This window comes from Ahaetulla prasina, chromosome 5, assembly GCF_028640845.1.
Source record: "Ahaetulla prasina isolate Xishuangbanna chromosome 5, ASM2864084v1, whole genome shotgun sequence".
Classification (NCBI taxonomy): domain Eukaryota; kingdom Metazoa; phylum Chordata; class Lepidosauria; order Squamata; family Colubridae; genus Ahaetulla; species Ahaetulla prasina.
In genome coordinates, this window is record NC_080543.1 from 26,420,942 (window position 1) to 26,443,837 (window position 22,896).

Here is a 22,896-nt window from a genome sequence, read left to right on the forward strand (position 1 = left end):
TGCATGCTAAGCCTTCCAAACTGCAGTGGGACTCCAGTAACTGGCAAGACACCAAAACTGATGCATTGCAATTTCTTCTCACGGAGTGAGAAACTTATGGGCCTCAACTTTCCTCAACCTGGTTTCTGCTGGATAATTTAAATCTACCATATCTGGAGGACATTGGATTAGAGAAGGCTGATAGACCCAGTTTTTCTGGCTTTTTATAAAATTTTATAAATAGATATGATGGTTGTTATTTGCGATTTGAAAATTGCATCTTGGACAATTTGTCCATGAGGTTATAATAAATAGTTTAAATAAAAAAATAATTATTATATAGTATAACATATACTTTATATAGTATATATATTTTTTATAGTAATAAAAAAATAATTATTATATAGTATAACAATCATTCTATTTGTTTTCCTGAAACAAAACATAGGTATGTATCATACTCAACACCTAATCACAAAACATTACCAGTAGATATGCACAACCTTGTATTCTGGATGAGACCAGTTTTGGTTCCTACCTGGTTCTCCTTTATTTCCATTGATGCCATCTCGGCCTGACTTTCCTGGATTTCCTGGGTCACCTAATAGTAACAAAATATAGTAATTGTTCATATCAATGAGACAAAATTCAAAATTTCAAACAGATACCTTCCTAATTCACTGATGCATAAGGAAAAAAAGGTGCTACAGCACAATCAGACTTGCAAGATGTTGTTGTTATAGCCTGTCTATAAAGAATAATTCTAGAATTTCTGCGGAGTTGATTACTTTGGTCTATATAGTGGGGCAGATATCAATAATTAAAGGACAAAGAAAATCAAAGAATACTATCCTATGTTTCATAACTGGCTAAAGCCATAATGAGATGGTTTGGCTCGGGTTTAATGTGTTCTGCACATTAAGGTATTGTACTTTCTTCACCACATAATAAAGTATCAGTGTGATATAAAGGATGAATGTATTGGGCTAGACCTGAGAGACCCATCAGTGGAAATTTAGTAGGTGACTTTGAGCCAGTCATTCTGAACCCAGCCTGTCTTAAAAGGGTGTTGTTCAGGGGTGCTAGTCAGCAGGTTCTGACAGGTTCTGTAGAACCGGTAGCAGAAATTTTGAGTAGTTCGGAGAATCGGCAAATGCCACCTCTGCCTGGCCCCAGAGTGGGGTGGGAATGGAGATTTTGCAGTATCTTTTCCCCTGCCACACCCACCAAGCCATGCCCACAGAACCCATAGTAAAAAAAAATTGAATTCCACCTCTGGTGTTGTTGTATGGCATAATTAGAGGAAATTACAAATACACTGTTCTGAGTTCTTAGAGAAAAAGCAGGATAGGACTCTGAAAAAAATAGAATTAATAATGTTGTGGCTTAGCATGTAATTTGAATTTAGGTAATGATAGTTAATTGAATAAAACATAGTTAAACAAACCATAGCTTAGCATTTTGTCTGAAAAAGACCATTTTCTCCTTGGGTAGTATTTAACATAGTCACTGGCAGTGACTCTGTATCAATGAGGTATTTCCTTCTTGTGTCAATGAGGCAATGCCTTGAATGGCAATACTATAGCTCTAGTATGTATATTCAGCACTTTACTTATGATGGACCATAAGAATTTATTTCTTCTGACAGGAAAAGTTGATTGGCATTTATCAATCTGTTAGATTACATACTTACGCTCATTTATATGCTTATATATTATATAGTTATTTTCATGCTTATGCTTATATATACTGTTATGACAAAATAAATAAATAAATGAAATAGATAGGGATTGTTGGTTTTATCATCTGGATAATTCTGCCGTTGTGACACGGAATAAGCTGCAGATTTCAGTCACACCCAATCATAATTTTTCTTTCCTTCTAAATGTATATTCAGCATTTGAAAACAAATTTAGCTTTCCCTTGTTTTAAATGATGGGCCACATTTTTATAACTCCTGGTATGACCTTCAGGAGTCAACTATCAGGCTGCTGATTGACCGTTACAGCTTCGGTCAATGATTAGAGTATTCATTATTGAGGATATGTTTTTATGCATGCTTCAGAAACATTGCTGAGCATACAGTTCATTACAATAAAACCATACGATACCTGTGTCTCCTTTTTCGCCCTTTGGTCCATCTCGTCCATCTCGTCCTGGCACGCCATTGTGTCCAGGGTTCCCAGGAATTCCAGGATATCTTTCAACACAGCTGCTCTGTCTTGGCATTTCTTCTGTGCTGACTGCAACAGCCAGCAAAAGAATCCAGAGCTTCATCTTATCTAATTTCAAATAAAAGAATCAATATATTGCTGGTTTTCTAAAATCACCAGCTTCTACACTTTTCCAAGTAAATGCTAACCTTGAGTCATAAACAGGTATTAAGAGTTTCAGTGACCATTATTCATGATCCTGGAAAATATACTTTTAATACATCATCCATGCCTCACTTGGTAGCTTCCAAGTGTCTTGAACTTGGAACTTCCATTATCTTCCAGCCGATATGACCAATAGTACCTGTTTAAGGAAGGCTAGCATAGATAATGTGGAAGAATAATATGTTTTATGAAGGAAATTATTCTAACTAGTTTGCATTCAAGGCTTACCTTTACTTATTGCTGCCCAGATGGAAGTTTTTTAGACATATTGTACTTTCCTCCAATGGTTGTACATGAAGGAAAAATAAGGATAATCATTTAATTGGTTACTAAGTTCTAAAGAGTGTTATTCAGTCTTCAGAAATGTTCAATGATTAATGTAGAGATAGATGCCGAGATGTTGATGTAGAATGATTTTAGTATTTAAATATTAATCATCAGCAAAACTGCCAAATGCTGATAATAACTGCAAAGCATTCTATCACCTTCTACACAACGGGGACTTCAAAGTTATATTGGCTTATGCAGTTGTACTGATCTGAGCTTCTGTTTCCCTGTATGTATGTTTCCATGTATGTAAGTTTCCATATATGTATATATGTATGTATGTATGTATGTATGTATGTATGTATGTATGTATGTTTCAAACAAAAAAGATCCTTGCCCCTTTGGAAAAGGATGTACATTTCATTGAGGTGAAGAGCTTTCTATTATACTACAAAACAGAAAGGAGGTAATGGTCAAAAGAATAGGATCATACAAGATAAAGACAAAACAACTTCCTTATTCTGTTCTTCTACAAGACCAGAACTGTTATTAATCCTCTCATTTCACTGAGATAGAACTTAATTAAGAACTACCTGATGATGATGATGATGGGCCACTCATAAATGGGCACTGCAACCAGGAAGGTTCAGAGGTGGAAGGAATCTGACTGCCTGCACAGAGCAATAACCCATCTCCCCATCAAAGTGATACTTATCTATCTACTTCATAGAACATGCTTTCGAACTGTTAGGTGGACAGAAGATGAGGCGAGTGACAGGAGCTCACCCTGACATACAGTGTTAGGATCTGAAGCTCTGGAATAAAGATCATCTCTAGTGTCATTAAACTACTGAGCTATTGTGCCCTTTGGCTACCTGATGACTACGTAATGATACTGTTATGTATTCATGTTTGTACCTTTAAATATTTGAGCGGGAAATCAGCACGTTGCTGATTGGTCGAAGCCTCCAGCAGAACTGTATAAAAGGAGAGGTTTTTCCCCCAGCCTGCTGCTGGGTTCACCCTATATTAAAGAGCTGTTGTCACTACCCTGGTCTCCAGCCTCGTTATTTCCAGAACTTAACATTGGCGACGAGGATGGGATTTCGAGGCTGAGGAGAACCAGAACCGAGCTGAAGCACGATAGACCCGAACCCAGCAAACCCAGGGCAGAAAAGTGGAGATGGCCAGTTACACTCCGCCCGCACCGTTTGACCCGGCTAAAGAGAAATGGGGAACGTATATGACCCGTTTCGAAAGCTTTCTAGAAGCCAACGAACTGCACGGAATTCCAGATAACCGAAAGAGGGCTTATTTCTTAAGCCACTGCGGTCCGGAGGTCATCGACATCGCGGAAGCCCTGGCAGAGCCAACGCCGTTGCAGTCGGTGTCGTGGCCAACCTTACAGACTTTACTAAGAAACCACTTCGCACCAACGCCGTCCAAATACGTGCGGCGGTTTGAATTCGGAGAGCGAAGGCAGATGGAGGGCGAATCCATAGGCGACTACATGGCCGCCCTAAGAAGAGCGTCCAAGGACTGTGGATACCGTGACCTAGACGAGGTGCTCCTCGAGCAACTCATCCGAGGGGTCAAAGACATCCGATTGCGGCGACGACTGCTGGCAAAGAGCAACCTCACGCTAGCCAACGCTCTGGACGAAGCCAGAGCACATGAAATGTCCTCCCAAGCGGCAGAGACACTGCAGAAGCCGGTCCCACAAAAGGCGAGCGCAAAGGCAACTCCGGTGCACCAGGAGGAGGTTCAGACCGAATCCGACGGTGAAGACGAGGAAGGGGTCTGCCGCACCGAGAAACGCGACAAAGGGGACCGAGACGAATGCGGAAGCTGCGGGGGTCAACACCAGCGCCAACGCTGCAAGTTTAAAGACGCGACATGTCGGCGGTGTGGGAAGAAAGGGCACCTAGCTCAAGTTTGTCGAGCGGCCCAACCTTCCCGCCGAAAATTCAAATCGGCCAATCAGAGCGCGGAATCGGCAAGGCGGCCCGCGATTGGCTCAAACAAAAAAGGCGCGGATTCCAACCAAACAACTGTGGTCATAGGCCGCGCCTCGACCAAAGTGGAGAAGAAGATCTTCACCAAGCCAAAAATAGAGGGAGTACGGTGCCGGCTTGAAGTAGACACGGGATCAGCGATCACCATCATGTCCTGGGACACTTTGGCGAAGTCGCTGCCGTCCGTCGTGAAGCGCCACCTGCAAGCACAACGGCTACGAGTGCACGACTACCAGGGGAATCGCATCCCTGTTCGAGGGACCACCTCCGTCCGAGTCGAGTACGGTCCACATAAAAAGACCCTGCCCATCACGATCGTCGAAGGAACTCTGCCCAGTCTGTTGGGACTAGACTGGTTTCGTGCCCTGGGCATGGGAGTGACTGGCATCTACCGAAATGACTGTAACCTGAAAGACATTCTCTTTAACGAGTTCGAAGATGTCTTCAAGGACTGCCTGGGCAAGTACAAGGGGACCCCTATTTCCTTCAACTTAGACCCCAGGTAGCCCCATTAGGCTTAAGGCGAGAAGAGTCCTTTGCCCTAAAACCAAAAATCGATAAGGAGCTGGATAAGCTCATAATCAGGAAATTTTGGTGCCAGTCGATCACGCAAAGTGGGAGACGCCAATCGTCACCCCCATAAAACCGGACGGGTCAATTAGAATTTGCGCTGACTACAAGGCGACGCTTAACAAAGCCTTACAGAAAAGCGCTTACCCGGTTCCAGTGGTGCAGCACTTATTGCACTCTTTGGGGCAAGGGCAAGTCTTTGCAAAGTTAGACTTGGCCCAAGCCTACCAACAACTGCCAGTAGACGCCCGCACAGCCGAAGCCCAAACGATTGTGACGCACAGGGGGGCCTTCAAGTGCACCCGATTGCAATTTGGGGTCAGTGTGGCACCAGGGCTGTTCCAAAACCTGATGGAACGACTACTGCAGGGGCTCCCAGGGGTAGTTCCTTACTTCGATGATGTCCTAATTTCAGGGGAAAACATGGAGGAATTGGGGGAGCGGTTAAGAAAGGTCTTGAGCATTTTCCGGACAGCCGGATTAAAAGTCAAGACAAACAAATGCCAGATCGGGGTCGAATCCGTCGATTTCTTGGGCTACCGGATAGACAAGAAAGGAATTCACCCTACTGAAAGCAAGGTTAAGGCAATTAGGAAGGCTCCAGCGCCCAAAAACAAAGCAGAGCTGCAGGCATTCCTGGGATTGGTTAATTTTTACGCGGTCTTTTTAAAGAACAAAGCAACCGTCGCGGAACCGCTGCATAGGCTCTTAGGAAAAAATACTGTTTGGTCTTGGGGAAAGTCAGAAAATAGGGCTTTTGAAGCAGTAAAGAACCTGCTCTCAAGTGATAGCCTGCTCATCCAATATCACGACTCATTACCCCTAGTGCTGGTTTGCGATGCCTCCCTTATGGGGTGGGGCTGTACTCAGCCATAGACTTCAAACGGCACAGAAGCCCCATAGCGTTCTACTCTAGAACGATGTCCTCCCCAGAGAGGAACTACAGCCAATTAGACAAAGAAGCACTAGCCATTGTGTCAGGGGTCAAAAATTCCACAGTATGTCTTTGGGCGGAATTTTGAAATCGTGACTGACCACAGACCGCTACTAGGATACTGGCTGGCGACCGCCCAACGCCTGTGGCACTTCGCCACGCTTGACCCGTTGGACTATATTCTTAGCCGCTTACTCCTACAAGCTGCAGCATCGACCAGGAAAAGAAGTGGGGCATGCAGACGCGTTAAGCCGATGCCCACTACCAGGGGCGACCGAAGACCCCACTCCGGGGACGCCCATCCTACTTATTGACTCGTTGGACTCTGGCCCAGTCACATCTAAGGAAGTGGCTCGGGCATCATACCGGGACATTGTGTTAAGGACTGTACTCGGTTGGGTACAGAGAGGGTGGCCCGCTGCGCGGTGACGGTTCAAAGAATTTGTTAAAAGCGAGATGAGCTCTCGGCTCAAGGGGTGCCTGTTATGGGGTGATCGTGTAATAATTCCTGAGAAACTAAGGGAAAGGTATTGGACCTCCTCCACGAGGTCACCCAGGGATCGTAAGGATGAAGGGTTAGCTAGAAGCTATGTATGGTGGCCACTCATGGGCCAGAGATTGCTGAGAGGGTAGGGAAATGCCAAGCTTGCCAAGAGTCCAGACCTCTACCCCCAACGGCCCCAGTCAGAGAATGGGAAAAGCCCCAAGGGCCCTGGTCAAGAATCCACATTGACTTTGCTGGCCCTTTCCACGGCCAAACATTCCTAGTGGTTGTGGATGCATTTTCTAAATGGTTGGAGATCATAATCATGAAATCCACTACGGCCGAAGCAGTAATCGCAACTCTGCGCCACCTATTCGCAACTCACGGGTTGCCGGACACTCTGGTGTCCGACAATGGGCCCCAAATCACGGCAGCCCAGTTTGAAGAATACCTGGCAGAGGAAGGCATCCGACATGCCCTCTCTGCGCCTTTCCACCCTGCGTCGAATGGCCTTGCAGAGCGTTCCGTCCGGAGCGCTAAGGAGGCATTGTCCAGGCTCAAGCCAGGTGACTGGCAAACAAAAATAGACTTTTTCCTAGCCGTCCAGCACAGAACCCCAAGCACGGCCACCGGGAAAAGCCCAGCCGAATTGCTAATGGGACGGAAACTCCGGTGCCCACTTGACCGCTTGAACCCCCATTACACACCCGAGGGTTACAAGGGGGAACTAGAAAAGACAAGGGAAATGAGCATAGGCGACCGGGTGTGGGCCCGAAACTATGGGGACGGCCCTAGTTGGTTCGCAGGACAAATAATAAAGATAACCGGCCCAAAATCGTACGTGGTAGAGCTACCCGACAACCGAGTGTGGAGGCGCCACATAGATCAGTTAAGGAAACGAATAACTGACCAAACCGAACCAAATGAAACAGATCATGACCAATACCAATTTGAATCCACAGCTGACAATGACCCGGGGGAGGCGCAAGACTTAGCTGAGGTCCCAGAGTTCCAGCGACGCCATCAGGTCCCCGAGGAAGCAGCAGGAAAGTTCAAAATTAATCCAAGGCCGGATGGCCAAGAAAGAGAGTCGGCCAATAATCCGGAGCCCGTTGGCCCAGAGAAAGAGCTGGGAGGAGAAAACAGCCCCTCCGACCAGCTCAAAACACCACCCAGAACTGAACCGCGCAGGTCAGAAAGAACTAGGAGACGCCCAGGTTATTTGCGTGACTACGTCGAAAAATAACATGTAAATAAATATGTAAATAGAGGCAAAGTGTTTTCTGGGAGGGGAGGAGTGTTATGTATTCATGTTTGTACCTTTAAATATTTGAGCGGGAAATCAGCACGTTGCTGATTGGTCGAAGCCTCCAGCAGAACTGTATAAAAGGAGAGGTTTTTCCCCCAGCCTGCTGCTGGGTTCACCCTATATTAAAGAGCTGTTGTCACTACCCTGGTCTCCAGCCTCGTTATTTCCAGAACTTAACAGATACCATATCCATGAACGATATAACAACTATTCCTCCTTTTGTATTCTCAATGTCAATAAAATAGAAGTTAACATGTGAACACAGAACTCTTGACCAATGGATAATCATTTGGGGAGGTCTGATTTAATCCCCAAAATTTGGCAGTTGTAATAGCATCTCAACGGCTTATTCAAATTCTTTAGTTTGCTGGTTATGGTATGGTTCTTTAGAAATTTCTGGAGAATTAAATGGTTTGACAATGAAAATTAGGGAAAGTTGAACAAATCACCTCAACTTCAGCAAGAGACAGAAGGCCTAAAGATAAGGAAAACATTCCTCCTTTGCAATTGCAGGAAATCAGAAGATTAAAGCTGCTCATTTTTATTCCACCAAAACTGGAGTAATATATTAACATTTCCCCCCCAAAAAGGAAGAGACTTGTTAATACCTAATCAGCCTCATAAATAAGCAGTGATAGTCTCAAAGGTGCTTTTTCAACCCATAACTGGACTGTTTTGTCCTTGAGAAAGAAGAGCAAAATGTTTTATTTTGATTACACAGACAAGCAGTGATAGCATTTTCAGAGCACAGAAATGATTTTTAAAAAGATGCAGTTTTCAAAATCTCTATTGCTCTCTTATCATTTTAGGTATGACAGAAAACTCACTATTAACAAATGCCTTTGGCAATGATTTCACGTAAAACCGTCTTCTAGACTGTTATTAACGGTGAATCAAATGACAAGGTACATTATACTGGTTGACAGAGAAGCTAATAGGGGCATAAATAAAAACACTACTTTTGTAAGTTAATTATGAGGCCATTTCTAAACATTAGCTTAGGAGTTAGGTTATTTCTGAATACCAGTTTATCATATTCTGTTTACTAGTTTTTTCATATTGATTATTCTATTCTATTCTATTCTATTCTATTCTATTCTATTCTATTCTATTCTATTCTATTCTATTCTATTCTATTCTATTGCATTGCATTGCATTGCATTGCATTGCATTGCATTGCATTGCATTGCATTGCATTGCATTGCATTGCATTGCATTGCATTGCATTGCATTGCATTCTTCACCAAGAGTTGTTTCGGATAATGAGATAGACAGCATATACTAAAATAAATAAACCCACAAATAACTTTTTAGAAAGAGTGCTCCAGAACTCTTCTGAATGTCAGGTCCCAGGTGCAGGATGAAGCAAGAAGACAAAAAAACAAGGGTTGTGGCATTAAGAACAGTCCCTCCCATTTCACCCAGTGTTTCTCTGTGCCTGACATGTCACTTATACTATTTCTGAATGGAATGCAGCAAATAGAATATGTGCACATAATTGGACAACCCACTTTGTTCTATGGTTTACTGTGAATGACCATGTGAAAGCCAAATGGATGATTTTGGGCCACTCACTCTCTCTCAGCCCAACTCACCTCACAGAGTTGTTGTGGTAGGGAAAATAGGAGGAAGGAGGAGTATTATCAAGTATTGCCATCTGGAGTTACTTATAAAATAATAAAGGTGGGATAAAAATATATATTTAAAAATAGCCCCAAGTCTCAGCGGTCCTCATCTGATCCATACCAGGAAGCAATGCCTCTTGTGCAAATTATTAGTGGTAAAATTATTTCTTGGTGTTAGTATTAGGCTGATTATAAAGGAGTAATTTTAGTGAAAACTCAAACTGTTCCTCTCCCTTTCTTAGTCACTTTGGCACATAAGCATATAGTTTAGGTGTAGATTATCAAACAACACACTTGGCTGAATTGACAAAACCCATTAAGTTGCAGATCATAGTATAGAGCACATGCTGGGATTTACATGTCATGTTTAGGCAACAGCAATGTAACATGCGAATGTAGCAATATTAATGTAGAACGCAGAATGTATTAATTCATTTGAGTTGAACATGGCAAATAAGGCACTTAATACTTATGTACTATGCCTGTGATGGCAAACCTATGGCATGCATGCCACAGTTGGCACGCAGAGCCCTCTCAGTGGGCACCAGGTCTTCGCCCAGCTCAACTCCATTGTGCATGCACATACCTCCTGCTGGCCAGCTGATTTTTGTGATGCACAGGAGACACGTGTGCATGTGCAGGGGTCACACGTGCATCCGTGGGGAGAGTGCGAGGGGAGTGACTCACGCATATCAGAAGTGCAGAATTTCCAGAGGCTCAAGGAAAGCCTCCAGAGCCTGGGAAGGGCAAAAACGCCCCCCCCCCTGCTGTGGTGCAGGTTGCTAAAATTTTTGAATCCCACCCCTCATGTGCATGCATGGGGGGGCACGTATTATGGGTGGTCGCACAGGCTCGCTTTTGCTACACAAAGAGAAAAAGGATAGCCATCACTGTACTCTGCATTTCTATGAACATTTATTTATTTATTTATTTATTATTTATTATTTAAATTTGTATACCGCCCTTCTCCCGAAGGACTCAGGGCGGTTCACAGCCAGATAAAATTTAGAACATACTTAAAGTTTTTTGAAAACAGAAATAGGCCAAATAAATAAAAGCACATTTCTTTTGCTGTCAATGAACTCCATTTTTAAAGTTTCACTTCATGCACTGTGAAAAAAAATCACACACACAAAATAAACTGTACAGTAACATTTATGTAAGACACTGCTGGTAAATGTTATGCACATTAAAATATAAAGTTAGAAGACAATAAAAAGAATGTACATCTCTATATACATTGCAGGAAAATACATTTCATATAACACATTAATGAGATAAATTTGGCCAGTGGGATTACATTACATAGCAGGCTGAAGGGCCCATATACACACATTAGATTTCAGGTTCCACAGCCTTTTTAAAATGAAGCCATGACCTATGGCTGAAACAAATACAGGTAGTGCTTGACTTATGACCACAAACGAGCCCAAAATTCCCATTGCTAAACAAGACAACTGTTGATTGAGTTTTGCCCCATTTGTTCACCTTTCTTGCCATAGTCGTTATTAACAACTGCAGTTGTTAATAACACAGTTGTTAAGTGAATCTGATTTCCCCATTGCCTGTGCGTGTCAGAAGGTTGCAAAAGATCATCATATGATTCTGGGACACTACAACTGTCATAAATACATGCCGGTTACCAAGCATCTGAATTTTGATCACATGACCATGGGAATGCTGCAATGGTCATAATAGTGAAAAATGGTCATAGCTCCATATGTTTTTCAGTGCCACTGTAACTTCAAATGGTCACTAAATGATTGTAAGTGGAGGACTACTTTTATAGATCAGGGGTCTCCAACCTTGGTCCCTTTAAGACTTGTGGACTTCAACTCCCAGAATCCCTCAGCCAGCAAAGCTTAAAGGGACCAAGGTTGGAGACCCCTGGTATAGATGCAGAAAGCATAAACTGTATGAAAGAAAAAAGTCACAGCACACTTGCACAATAAAATATACAAGTTGAATACTTTGTACACATATTAATAGTTTTAAATTGATTTTTTTTTTCAGAATGCATCATTATAAACAAACTCATGTATACAGGAAAACAAGCAATTGACAAAAATATTGTTTTTATTATGGCTAAGATCCTTTGGCTGGAGCTCCAAGTTAGCATCTAAAACACTATTTTTTTTTAAAAAAAATGTCCCCACCAACAAAATTTCAACTAACTTCTTCACTTTTTAAAATATAAGTTTTATAGCCAAGGTTTATTTTAAATTAAAAGTTCTGGTTTCTGAAACCCAAAAGATGTCTATTTTTCTTAATACTTAAGAGCTGGCCATGAATAAGATGGCAATATACTATATAATACTAGCCAAGCTTTTCAGTTTAGTTCACGAGAAGATAACCTCTAGTTAACTTATTTGAAGGAAGTAGTGGCACATTAAGTGTTTTGAGCTCAACATCTTCCATTTTGAGTTTGAAATGCCTGATCTTTAGTTTAAGACAGGGATCTGCAAACTTGGCTCTTTTAAGACTTGTGGACTTCAACTCCCAGAATTCCTCAAGGAGCTGAAGTCCACAAGTCTTAAAAGAGTCAAGTTTGCAGACCACTGGTTTAAGATAACTGTTCCAGCCAGAATGCAAATATTCCAGTGCTGTTTTGACTATTCTGTAGTGTTCTGAATTTGAAACCGTCCCATTTTGAATCCAAGACACTTCCAAGATAGTCAGAACAGCTTGGGAAACTTCCATAAATCAGAACAACCCATCTGAACTTAAGACATATTTTGAATTTTAAATATTGCCCATCTTTCTTGTTAAAATTTACTAATCAATCAAGGATTCAGAATTTGGCACTTCTCTTTCTCAAGTGAAGCAGGGTGGGATTTTCTGTTTTTCAGTTCATTCACATAAGGAGAACTCTTATTAATCTGGGATTAAAGTTTCTGTGTAAAAATAGCTTTTAGTCTTCATACTAGTTAATTCCCCAGATGTTGTCGTACCCAACCAGCATGGCTACTGTCCTGAATTATAGAAACTGATCCTATAAAACCGGGGACTCCAGATTTGCACAATATTTAATATGAGAAATCTAAAACCATGGATGCTGGGTATTCAATTTTGTTCATCATAGTAATTTATGCTTTCAGTTTCACTCTCTTGTGAAAAAAGACTTTGGAAGGCATCTAAGAAGTTAAATCAAGCAACAATCAAATTCAATATCCACTTTTCTGAGTGTAGGGTGGAATTGGTACACAGCTTTAAAATCAGTTACACTATTTAAAATTTGGAATTCTGATCAAGCCAAGTTTATTATCAATTGGAAACACAACATTCTGAAATGAACTTTAATTTCCAGATAGACCAGAGTCAGGTTTAGTTAACTTTGTCTATTTTGCCTTTGTATTTCTGAAATGAGAGTTATGTACTATTAGCAGTATATTTTTGAAATCAGGTTTTTTAAATGTAAGAAAATTGAAATTTCTGGGGGAAAATATTTAGAAGTTCATATGCTTTAGGTAAGGGATGAAGTGAAAAGTGGAAAACCTGAGAACAAATACAAACCTTAACTTGGCTTTTCAGAATTTAATTAGCAGATGACAATAAAATATACTCAGGAAATGTTAGGCACTTAATTTGTTAGGATAAATAGCTTACAAGAGTTCTTGTAGTAATCTAAACTGTGATCATTCCTATCAAGTTTTTGTAGTATTCCAGGCTAAATTATTGTCAATATTGAAAAAACCCCTAATAATTTTCTCTCTTCAAATACTCTTGCAAGCTACAAAAGCTTTTCCTTCAAATAGTACACAATTAGGCTGCAAAAAACTAGCAAACAGACTATTAACAAAAACAGTTTGCCAAGCAAAATGTTGAGCATAGCATTATTCTTTCATAATATGAACGGCATGATTTCCCTCTCTTTGTAACATTTGAGGTTTTCTGAAGAATGTATCTGTGCATCTACAAATTCAAAGAATTCTATTCTGTTCATTTCAACCACTAAATCTAGTATTTACTGGAAAAGGAACTGGGCACATGCAGAGAATAGAGAATGTTGTTTTATTCCTCTCTCTTTTGTCTAGATAAAATAGCAGCTATCTCTCACTACTTCTTCGTCCTGAACTAAGAGTACCAACAGAAATGGTGGCCTCTTCCTGTAATTATAAATAGCAGTCCATCCTTCTACAGTGTAAAGAAGACTTAAAGCAAGTTTAACCGATCTTTTTGGGGAGGAAATAGAAAAAAATGAGAAGGGGAGAAGGTCTTCCTGGAGAGAAATATGGCTATTTAGAATAGAATAGGATAGAATAGAATAGAATAGAATAGAATAGAATAGAATAGACTAGACAGAGTTGGAAGGGACCTTGGATGTCTTCTAATCCAGCCCCCTGCTTAGGCAGGAAACCCTATACCACTCAGACAAATGGTTATCCAATCTCTTCTTAAAAACTTCCCGTGTTGGAGCATTCACAACTTCAAGAAGCAAATTGATCTACTGATTAACTGTTCTGTCAGGAAATTTCTCCTTAGTTCTAGGTTGCTTCTCTCCTTGATTAGTTTCCATCCATTTCTTCTTGTCCTACCCTCAGGTGCTTTGGAGAATAGTTTGACTCCCTCTTCTTTGTGGCAGCCCCTGAGATATCAGAACACTGCTATCATGTCTTGCCTAGTCTTTCGTTTCATTAAACTAGACATACTCTAGTTTTAATATTATGATTAGAGGTAGAAAAACTATGCCTCATACTGAAGTGTGGCTGCAAACCACCATGAGTTAAAATGTGTGACTTTTTGATATTTGGGGATAAATAAAAGGGAATAGATATATTACACTTCCAACACAGTTAATGCATCTAAGAAAAAAACCTTTGCCCAATTTTCAACCTGCCAAAATGATTTTCTAAAAAATCCACTTGTCTTCTGATGACATCACCTCATCCCAGCCATACCCCCCTACAACACTCAACTGTAACAAAAAATATTTTAGCATAGTAAGCCCCAAACCAAAAATTGCTAGTCAGCCATCTAGAATATATTACAGTCTTTTGTTACAAGTCCTAATTGTTAAGACACAATTTTAGGGGCACATTTTAAAAATATGACTTTTTCAAATTGTAAAAATGTTCATTTTAAGGGAACGAGCTGAGTTACTAAGATGGTTTATACGTGACTAAGAGGGATATAGTATCTTGTTAGGCATATTCCCCTTCTCTGGGATCCCCAGACTGTGGTTGGATCAGTCAACAATGTTCTCGGAGATCATGCATTGAACAGGAGATGGATCTAGCTGGCCCCCAAGAGGGATGGAAACTAATTAAGGACAGAACCAACCTAGAACTAAGGAGAAATTTCTTGACAATGAGAACAATTAATCAATGGAACAGCTTCCCTTCAGAAGTTGTGGGTGCTCTAACGCTGGAGGTTATTCAGAAGGGGTTGGACAGCCATTTGTCTGAGATGGAATAAGGTTTCCTGCCTGAGCAGGAGGTTGGATTAGAAGATCTCCAAGGCCCCTTCCAACTCTGTTATTCTGTATGATACAAATTCAAATGGCCTTGCATAGCCATTTCACCTCGTGAATAATTCAGTACTTATTCTTGCAGAATATATGGCTGTTCAAACTAAATAGGCAACTAAGAAGATAATGGAGATCACTACTGCATTTTTTTAAAAAATAACACCTTTGGCTAATATCAAAAGCAAGTATGAACAGCATGATGAACAGTTGTGCATCAAAACTATTTTAAGGCATCGTCCCCCTGGCCGAGTGCTTTCTAGGTGAATTAGAATTTCAGCTTCTGTAACCCAGTACCATTACTATTTTGGAATTAGACTCAAAATCCAGCATACGTGGAGGGAAGAAGGCCTGTTTTGAAGGATTTGTAATGCTGTGTACAGAGGCATACGTAGCATGCTTATTATTAAAACTATCTGTTCATATTTAAACATTCTTGTTAGTAAAGACATTTTAATGTGTATTAAACATGAAGACCCACCAATTCTTTTCAATATATCTATAAAATCAATCAGAGCTAATCAACACCTTTTGTTAGCATTTTCGTATCAGTTCTTATTGCCTATTGCTGAAGCTGTCAATTGTTAAAACTCATTATAACACCATATGTGTGTGCCTATATGTAATAAATGTAATTGTCCAATTGTGTCTGACTCTAGGGCACAGTGCTCATCTCAATTTCTTGGCCGAGGGAGCCAGCAGAAGACATTTCCATGGTCATATGGCCAGCATGACTATATGCCGAGGCACATGAAACACTGTTACCTTCCCACTGAAATGGTACCTATTTATATACTTGCATTTGCATACTTTCGAACTGCTAGATGGGCAGGAGCTAGAACAAATAACAGGAGCTCACCCCATTCCAAGGCACTCGGGTCTCGAACCTGGGCTGTCAGCTCTCCAACTGAAAAGCTCAGCATCTTTAACCACTGAGCCACCATGCCCCCTATATGTACATACAAGGTCACAATGAAGTCAGACTTTGGAACTACTGAATTCTCTAAGTTCAGTCTAATACTGAAGCATGGTCTGTTAAAGTAGAGACTGAAAAATGCAGTCTAGCTGAATGATAACCTCTCCTAGCTATATCTGCTCCGAAGTAAATTACGATGGAGAAAATGGTTTACTTTCTAAACTTTTATTGAGGAATGGACTCAAATATGTATTTTACATTTTAGCTTACCTGGTTGACGCCATAGCTCTTCATGCAGTTTAGCCTTTCTTTTGGGTCAAGCAGGCTAAGAAACTGTAATCCAACCTATTTAGGAACGACTGATACTTTTTTAAAAAAGAACCCTCCCCAAACCTCCCAACCTTTCTAACAAAAATAATATAAAAATCCCTGAATTTGTTTTTGTTGTCATAAGTTGCTTATGCATTACTCTGAGCTGTAGTTTTGTTAAACATGGTTTATTTAAACCATGGTTTAAATCAGAATTGGCTGGGCATGCTCAACATGCTGAGGCATGAGCCACGATTTACAAACTGAAGAGCCGGGGTTACTTGAACACATCCATTATGGCTTAGTGCTAATTACAAACCCACCCTATTTTCAAGATCCAGTGTTTTACTATAAGCATTAGCAATGTAAGACTACAACAGAGAGGGTGACCAAGAGCATGCCATAAACCCTAATTTATGGCAGTTGTCTCGAAAGAGGGTATTTTTAGCAACCCCGAGTTAAAAAACAATTTCATTTCACAGAAGAGAACAAACCAAATCAAAACAAGGACATATCATTTTAATAGTCTATAAATAGGCCATGTTTCTAACCAAGTTTAATCAAAATCCATTTTCTAATGTCACCAGATGGTTCTAGTGTTGGATACTCTTAACATAATGCCAAAGAAATAATTGCTAAGCCTCTTCTGGCTTATCTGATGCACATGAGCAACCACATAAAAAGGTCATGTTGGAACTTGTTTAAAGTCATTTTTGTAAGAAACCCAAATGGAATGAGGACATTTATGGGAGCGAGTAAAAACTCTCTCAGGTTGCTTTTCCATATCCTTATCTTTGTATAGTTGCATCTGTGCCATTTAAGGCACTCCTAAAAATTTAAAAGAAATACTTTCATTTTTTTTTCATAAAGTACAAGCAGGCACACTGGAAACCAATGATGCAGTTTTCATGGACTCAAGAGCCAGAGATAGCAAAATGAAATCCATTTCTTGATGAATAGAAATGCATACAGCAAAATACCGTTTTTGGTAAGACTCCACCCTGAGTCCAAGGGTGACTTTCTTCATATAAAAGTACATGTTCATATATTTATGACACTGATTTCACATTTTCTTCCTTTTGCCATGAATGTGCCTCGGAGGAAGTCTAAGTCTTATTTAACAGAAGAACACAGCAAACAAAGACTAATAGGAAGAATTAAGCAGTTTTTTCAGTACCAGCAACTTGATGACGTAAGAACCATAAGAAGGAGGAAACCACCCTTTGTCACATTCTGAACAAAGGCAGAGAAGTTATCCTTCCTGTTTTTAAATTTGACCAATCCATTCACTATTAAGCCTTTCAAAATGACTTAAATTTTGGAACCATTCCTTTGGTACAAGGGTGTCATATGCACATGGCATTTTCTGAGAAAGCAGCAATTTGCTATTGTGGTCAAATGGCAACTCTCCCATCAGTCTGTTTATTGATTCAGGACCACATCCATTTCAGATCATTCACTATCTCCTTCAATCAGCCACGTCTTCTTCATGTTGTTCAATTGAAGGTTATGATGGAAAATCAAAAATCAGCCTATATCTTCTCTCCAGGGCAAGAATCCAGGTTTTCCAACTGGACCAACAAAAGCTTTGCTGGCAAATTGTTCCCCTTTTCCAGATGGCCTCTCAGGCCATGGATGTTGGGGCTGTTCATTTCTTAAATGGTGTCAGTTTGTTAAAAGTGTGCCAGAAAAGGGACGGTTTCCGCTTTGGTTCTGCTAGGGCGAACACCTGCTGCTGTGGAATACTAGTGGGCACTGTAACATGACGCTGATGGATTGGATGCAAACTTTGGTGTAGCGGTGGCACTGGGCATCCATTATAGCTGACACCTGTAGAAGGAAAACAGGATCCAAAGATTATAATTCAGGAGTTGTTCACATGACACTTTTTTGCTATACTGTACATCAGGAAATAGGAATCTGAGGCCAGGGGTAGTCTCACCATTAGACAAAATTCCAAGGACTAAACAGGATGCATGGTAACTTGGAGCCAACTCCCTTTGCTGTCCACAACAGTTCACTCATTAGGCCTAAGCTGCCTAAGTAATTTGCTGCCTAAGTGACCATTTCACAATGTACCACGCTGAGGACCCAAACAGAACCAGCAATAATAATAATTATTATTTTTATTAACAGCAACAAAGCAACAAAGATGACTTATCCCACCAGACTTGAAATCCTAGGCTTAGAAAACTTGGAACTCCGTCGCCTTCGACAAGACCTAAGTTTAACTCATAGAATCATCTATTGTAATGTCCTTCCTGTTAAAGACTACTTCAGCTTTAACTGCAATAATACAAGAGCAACCAACAGATTTAAACTTAATGTTAACCGCTTTAATCTAGATTGCAGAAAATATGACTTCTGTAACAGAATCATCAGTGCTTGGAATACTTTACCTGACTCTGTGGTCTCTTCCCATAATCCTAAAAGCTTTAACCAAAAACTTTCTACTATTGACCTCACCCCATTCCTAAGAGGACCATAAGGGGCGTGCATAAGTGCACAAATGTGCCTACCGTTCCTGTCCTATTGTTTTTTTCTTCTTCTTCCTATATATATATATAGATGCTTATACCTCACAATATTTACTCATATATATGTTTATATACTATAAAATCTTTTTATATGATGTTGTGACAAAATAAATAAATAAAAATAAAAAATAAATAAATTTGGGGACTGGAGGCTAAAACATATAAAGAACAATTGCTGGAACTGGGTATGTCTGGTTTGATGAAAAGAAGAACTAGGGGTAACATGATAGCAGTGTTCCAATATCTCAGGGGCTGCCACAAAGAAGAGGGAGTCAAGTTATTCTCCAAAGCACCAGAAAGCAAGAAAAGAAACAATGGGTGGAAACTAATTAAGGAGAGAAGCAACCTAGAACTAAGGAGAAATTTCCTGACAGGTAGAACAATTAATCAGTGGAACAACTTGCCTCCAGAAGTTATGAATGTTCCAACACTGAAAGTTTTTAAGAAGATGTTGGACAACCATCTGTCTGAAGTGGTGTAGGGTTTCCTGCCTAAGTAGGGATTTGGACTAGAAGACTTCTAAGATCCCTTATTATTCTATTCTATTCTATTCTATTCTATTCTATTCTATTCTATTCTATTCTATTCTATTCTATTCTATTCTATTCTATTCTAATGTTAAGAATGGAAGTATACAATTAGACGGAGAAAAAAATGTCAGAGAGCTGGTGAGGCAATGGGGCAACAGAAGAATGAAAACTGGGAGGTCTCCTTTTCTACTCAAGCAGCAATCCTTCTCCTACCTCGGATAGTGTGTTTTTTGAGACACCATTGCTGTGATATTTTAGTTTTCCTGGAACTACACACCTGGCTGATTCAGAGAGCAGGATCCAAAAAAGAGGCTGAAACAACATGCTTAACCAACATTATTTTCATGTACGTGTGTGTAGATACAGGGGATACCTAGTAGTAGAACAGGATAATGAACCATGTGCTGAACTGTGACTCCCAGAACCCACTTACTGTATTAGTTAATAATGCTTCATTTTCTAGGTTTAGACAATACTTCAGCCATACAATAGTGCGCTCAATTTGCATAATTCTTTACACACACAAAAAATTAATAATGGTTAAACAACTTCTAAAAACATAATGTATTCATAGAAGTTGTTTAACCATTGCTAATTTCTTTTGTGTGTAAATAATTATGCAAATAGAGCCCATTAATTCATGGCTAAATTATTGTGTAAACCTAAAAAATGAAGCATATTAACTAATACAGTGAGTGGGTTCTGGGAATCATAGTTCAGTGCAGGGGTTCATTATCCTGGTCTACTACTAGGTACTCCCTCTATCTACAGGCATGTACTTATGAACATAATGATATGTATGGATTAACAACCAGCAGTGATATCTTGCCAATATCCAGCCAGTAAAGCATAGGAAAATTTAACCCCCTGGAACTATATTGCCTGGTCTATGTGCCACTCTTAAACACTTAACACCCAAGAAAACAGCATTATTCATCTGAAAGGAAACATATGTTGAGTGAACCAGTTTTTGGTAATATTGGGGAATGATGCTTAAATATTCACCTTTCATTTTCCTTTGTCTTGACTTCCGTGCATTTTGCATTGCTTGCTTCTTTTGGTTTTCTGAGATTTCCATTCCTACATTTGAAGGATAAATGATACAAATTTAAATGCTGTTTCAAGGACCAGAATGTAATATGTTGTTAAAGCAAAGTTCAATAAAAAGCATAACTGAGTAACAATTAGCTAATGCAGGGGTCTGCAAACTTGGCTCTTTTAAGATTTGTGGACTTCAACTCCCAGAGTTTTTAACTCACAAGTCTTAAAAGAGCCAAGTTTGCAGACCCCTGAGCTAATGGATCTAATTTCAAAAGAGGAGACACATGTCTCTTGTGAAACACATCAGAGTTTAATAACAGAGCACAAACTTTACACATAGAAAAGCTCAGTTTCGATTCTCAACGTCTTCACAAGGATGTCATTTCTGAAAAACAGAAGCGAACCACTGCCATGCAGTCTAGAGAAAACTCAGAAAATGGACAAATGGTTTGATTCAGATAACGCAGATTTGTCAGTCCAGAACAGTTCCACCAAAATGAAGTGGATAAGTAGCAATCACAAAGAATTATTCCTGAGAATCTGAATCTGCTGTTTTCAGTCGTAATAGTATATAACGCTTACATTTGAAAGTTGTTTATTATTTAAAATTAAATATATATACCACCCAACTCTGAGTAGTTTTTGAATCCACTGATACCCAAACCACATCAGAAATAAACAAAATATTACATCTTGGCTTTAATAAATAAATAAATCAGTAAGGTGATCTTTCCAGCTCATTGATGGAACAATGGAACGACAAATGCATCTAATTATAGCCAAATTAAATTTTTTAAAAAATCATGAAGTTTTACACAATAATGCTGCAATCGCACATTTGGGCTACATCATGAACATTTTTGTTATAGTTTTGCTGCTTTAGGAAAGTAGGTAATAAGAACAGTGGAAGAAACTGTGCAATGGGAAAATATTCCAAATTTCTAATTCTAGTGATTTCATTTAGCAAAAGATAATACTTGCCCATTTCTTTGTCTTCTTGCACACGTCTCCTCTCATTTGCACAAGCCTCCAGCCACTTTTTTTTATCACCTGGCTTTTTCCCACAAAATAGGTGAACTTCTTCCATAGAGTTATTAACAATCTTGAAAGCATTTTTTACAGAGATATTGAAGTCTTTGTCTTTGCCATCCTCAACATCTACCACCTCCATTTCGTCCATGTCCATCCGGCCTTTGTAATACAACATGTCCCTTCTCAATAAATCTTTCTTGCAGAACACAAGCTGATGGTCAAAAAGGAAGAATGTCCTTTGCTGACTCTTGCCTTGTTTGGAGATTTTGGTCAATTCTCCCGAGTGGATTAATTCAGAGCTTTTGCCCAAGATGTCTTGCCCCTAAAGCATTTGTAAAATAATAATAATAATAAAAATTAAAAGGAGATACCAACTTTATCAGCACCAAGAATGACAGATAAATAATTCATCTTCTATTCATCTTTATTATATGGCTTAGTCTCAAATGTGATATCCACCAATCCTGAACTGCTTGCCACTTATTTTGATCCCTATGTCAGCAAATACAGCAAAATCTTATATAACAACAGAGTTGTAAGGGACCTTGGAGGTCTTCTAGTCCAACCCCCTGCCCAGGCAGGAAACCCTACACCATCTCAGTCAGATGGTTATTCAACATTTTCTTAAAAATTTCCAGTGTTGGAGCATTCACAACTTCTGCAGGCAAGTCGTTCCACTGATTAATTGTTCTAACTGTCAGGAAATTTCTCCTTAGTTCTAAGTTGCTTCTTTCTTTGATCAGTTTCCACCCATTGCTTCTTGTTCTAGCCTCAGGTGCTTTGGAGAACAGCCCGACTCCCTCTTCTTTGTGGCAACCCCTGAGATATTGGAACACTGCTATCATGTCTCCCCTAGTCCTTCTTTTTATTAAACTAGACATACCCAGTTCCTGCAACCCTTACCAGAATGGGGAAGACACTTCCCGAACTTCTGGTAGGCCCATTTTTCGCCCTCCCTGAGCCTCTGCGCACACCCTGCACTTACCTGCATCTAAAACAGGCCGCATGGGGACTCTTAGGAGGGGCAGGGGGGGTTGGGGCCAGCCAGGAGTGGGATTTGGGGGTTCTCCAAACTGCACAGAATCTTAGCTAGAGGTTCTCTAGGACCCCTGCAGTGAATCCAACTTCACCTCTTCTCAATTTCAAGTATAAAACTAAGTCATCACCCAGCTGCCATGGGAATCACTGTAAAATCTCCAAATAACTAAATAATGGAGTTAAGTCATTTCTAACACTGTTTCTTGATTTAGCCTGGTTATCCTGTCCTTAAGATTTTTTTCGGAAGCCTTTTGGGGGTAAGCATTAATAATGTGATATAGCTGAGTTTGCTGAGTTTTTAGGGCATCGCCACAAGGACCCATTTGAGAAAAATAAAAGTGAAATAAATTAATAATTTCAATTATGAAATAATCATGATCACCACAATGGAAATCAACCATCGCCTTTTCAGAGTGGAAACAGCAGAAAATAAGAAAACAGCCTTGGAAACAGTTGGGAGAAACCCTG

The 22,896-nt window shown here is 40.0% G+C and overlaps 2 protein-coding genes across 6 annotated transcripts in view; both read right to left on the reverse strand.

The window, feature by feature from the left end:
- The window catches only part of C1QTNF9B (C1q and TNF related 9B), a 4,254-nt gene extending 1,998 nt beyond the window's left edge, over positions 1 to 2,256 (reverse strand). The window contains exons 1-2 of the mRNA XM_058185165.1: positions 2,091 to 2,256; positions 518 to 580 (exon numbers count right to left, since the gene is read on the reverse strand). Coding sequence (XP_058041148.1) covers positions 518 to 580; positions 2,091 to 2,256 — 229 coding nt within the window. The remainder of the gene's footprint in view (positions 1 to 517; positions 581 to 2,090) is intronic.
- Positions 2,257 to 10,497: 8,241 nt separating this feature from the next.
- SPATA13 (spermatogenesis associated 13) overlaps positions 10,498 to 22,896 on the reverse strand; it is a 112,538-nt gene continuing 100,139 nt past the window's right edge. For 4 of the 5 annotated variants that reach the window (XM_058185895.1, XM_058185893.1, XM_058185896.1 and 1 more), the window contains 3 exons: positions 21,340 to 21,712; positions 20,323 to 20,397; positions 10,498 to 18,080 (listed from right to left, as the gene is read on the reverse strand). In XM_058185895.1, coding sequence (XP_058041878.1) covers positions 17,899 to 18,080; positions 20,323 to 20,397; positions 21,340 to 21,712 — 630 coding nt within the window. In that variant the 3' untranslated portion in view covers positions 10,498 to 17,898. The remainder of the gene's footprint in view (positions 18,081 to 20,322; positions 20,398 to 21,339; positions 21,713 to 22,896) is intronic. The other variant, XM_058185897.1, reaches the window with a different exon arrangement.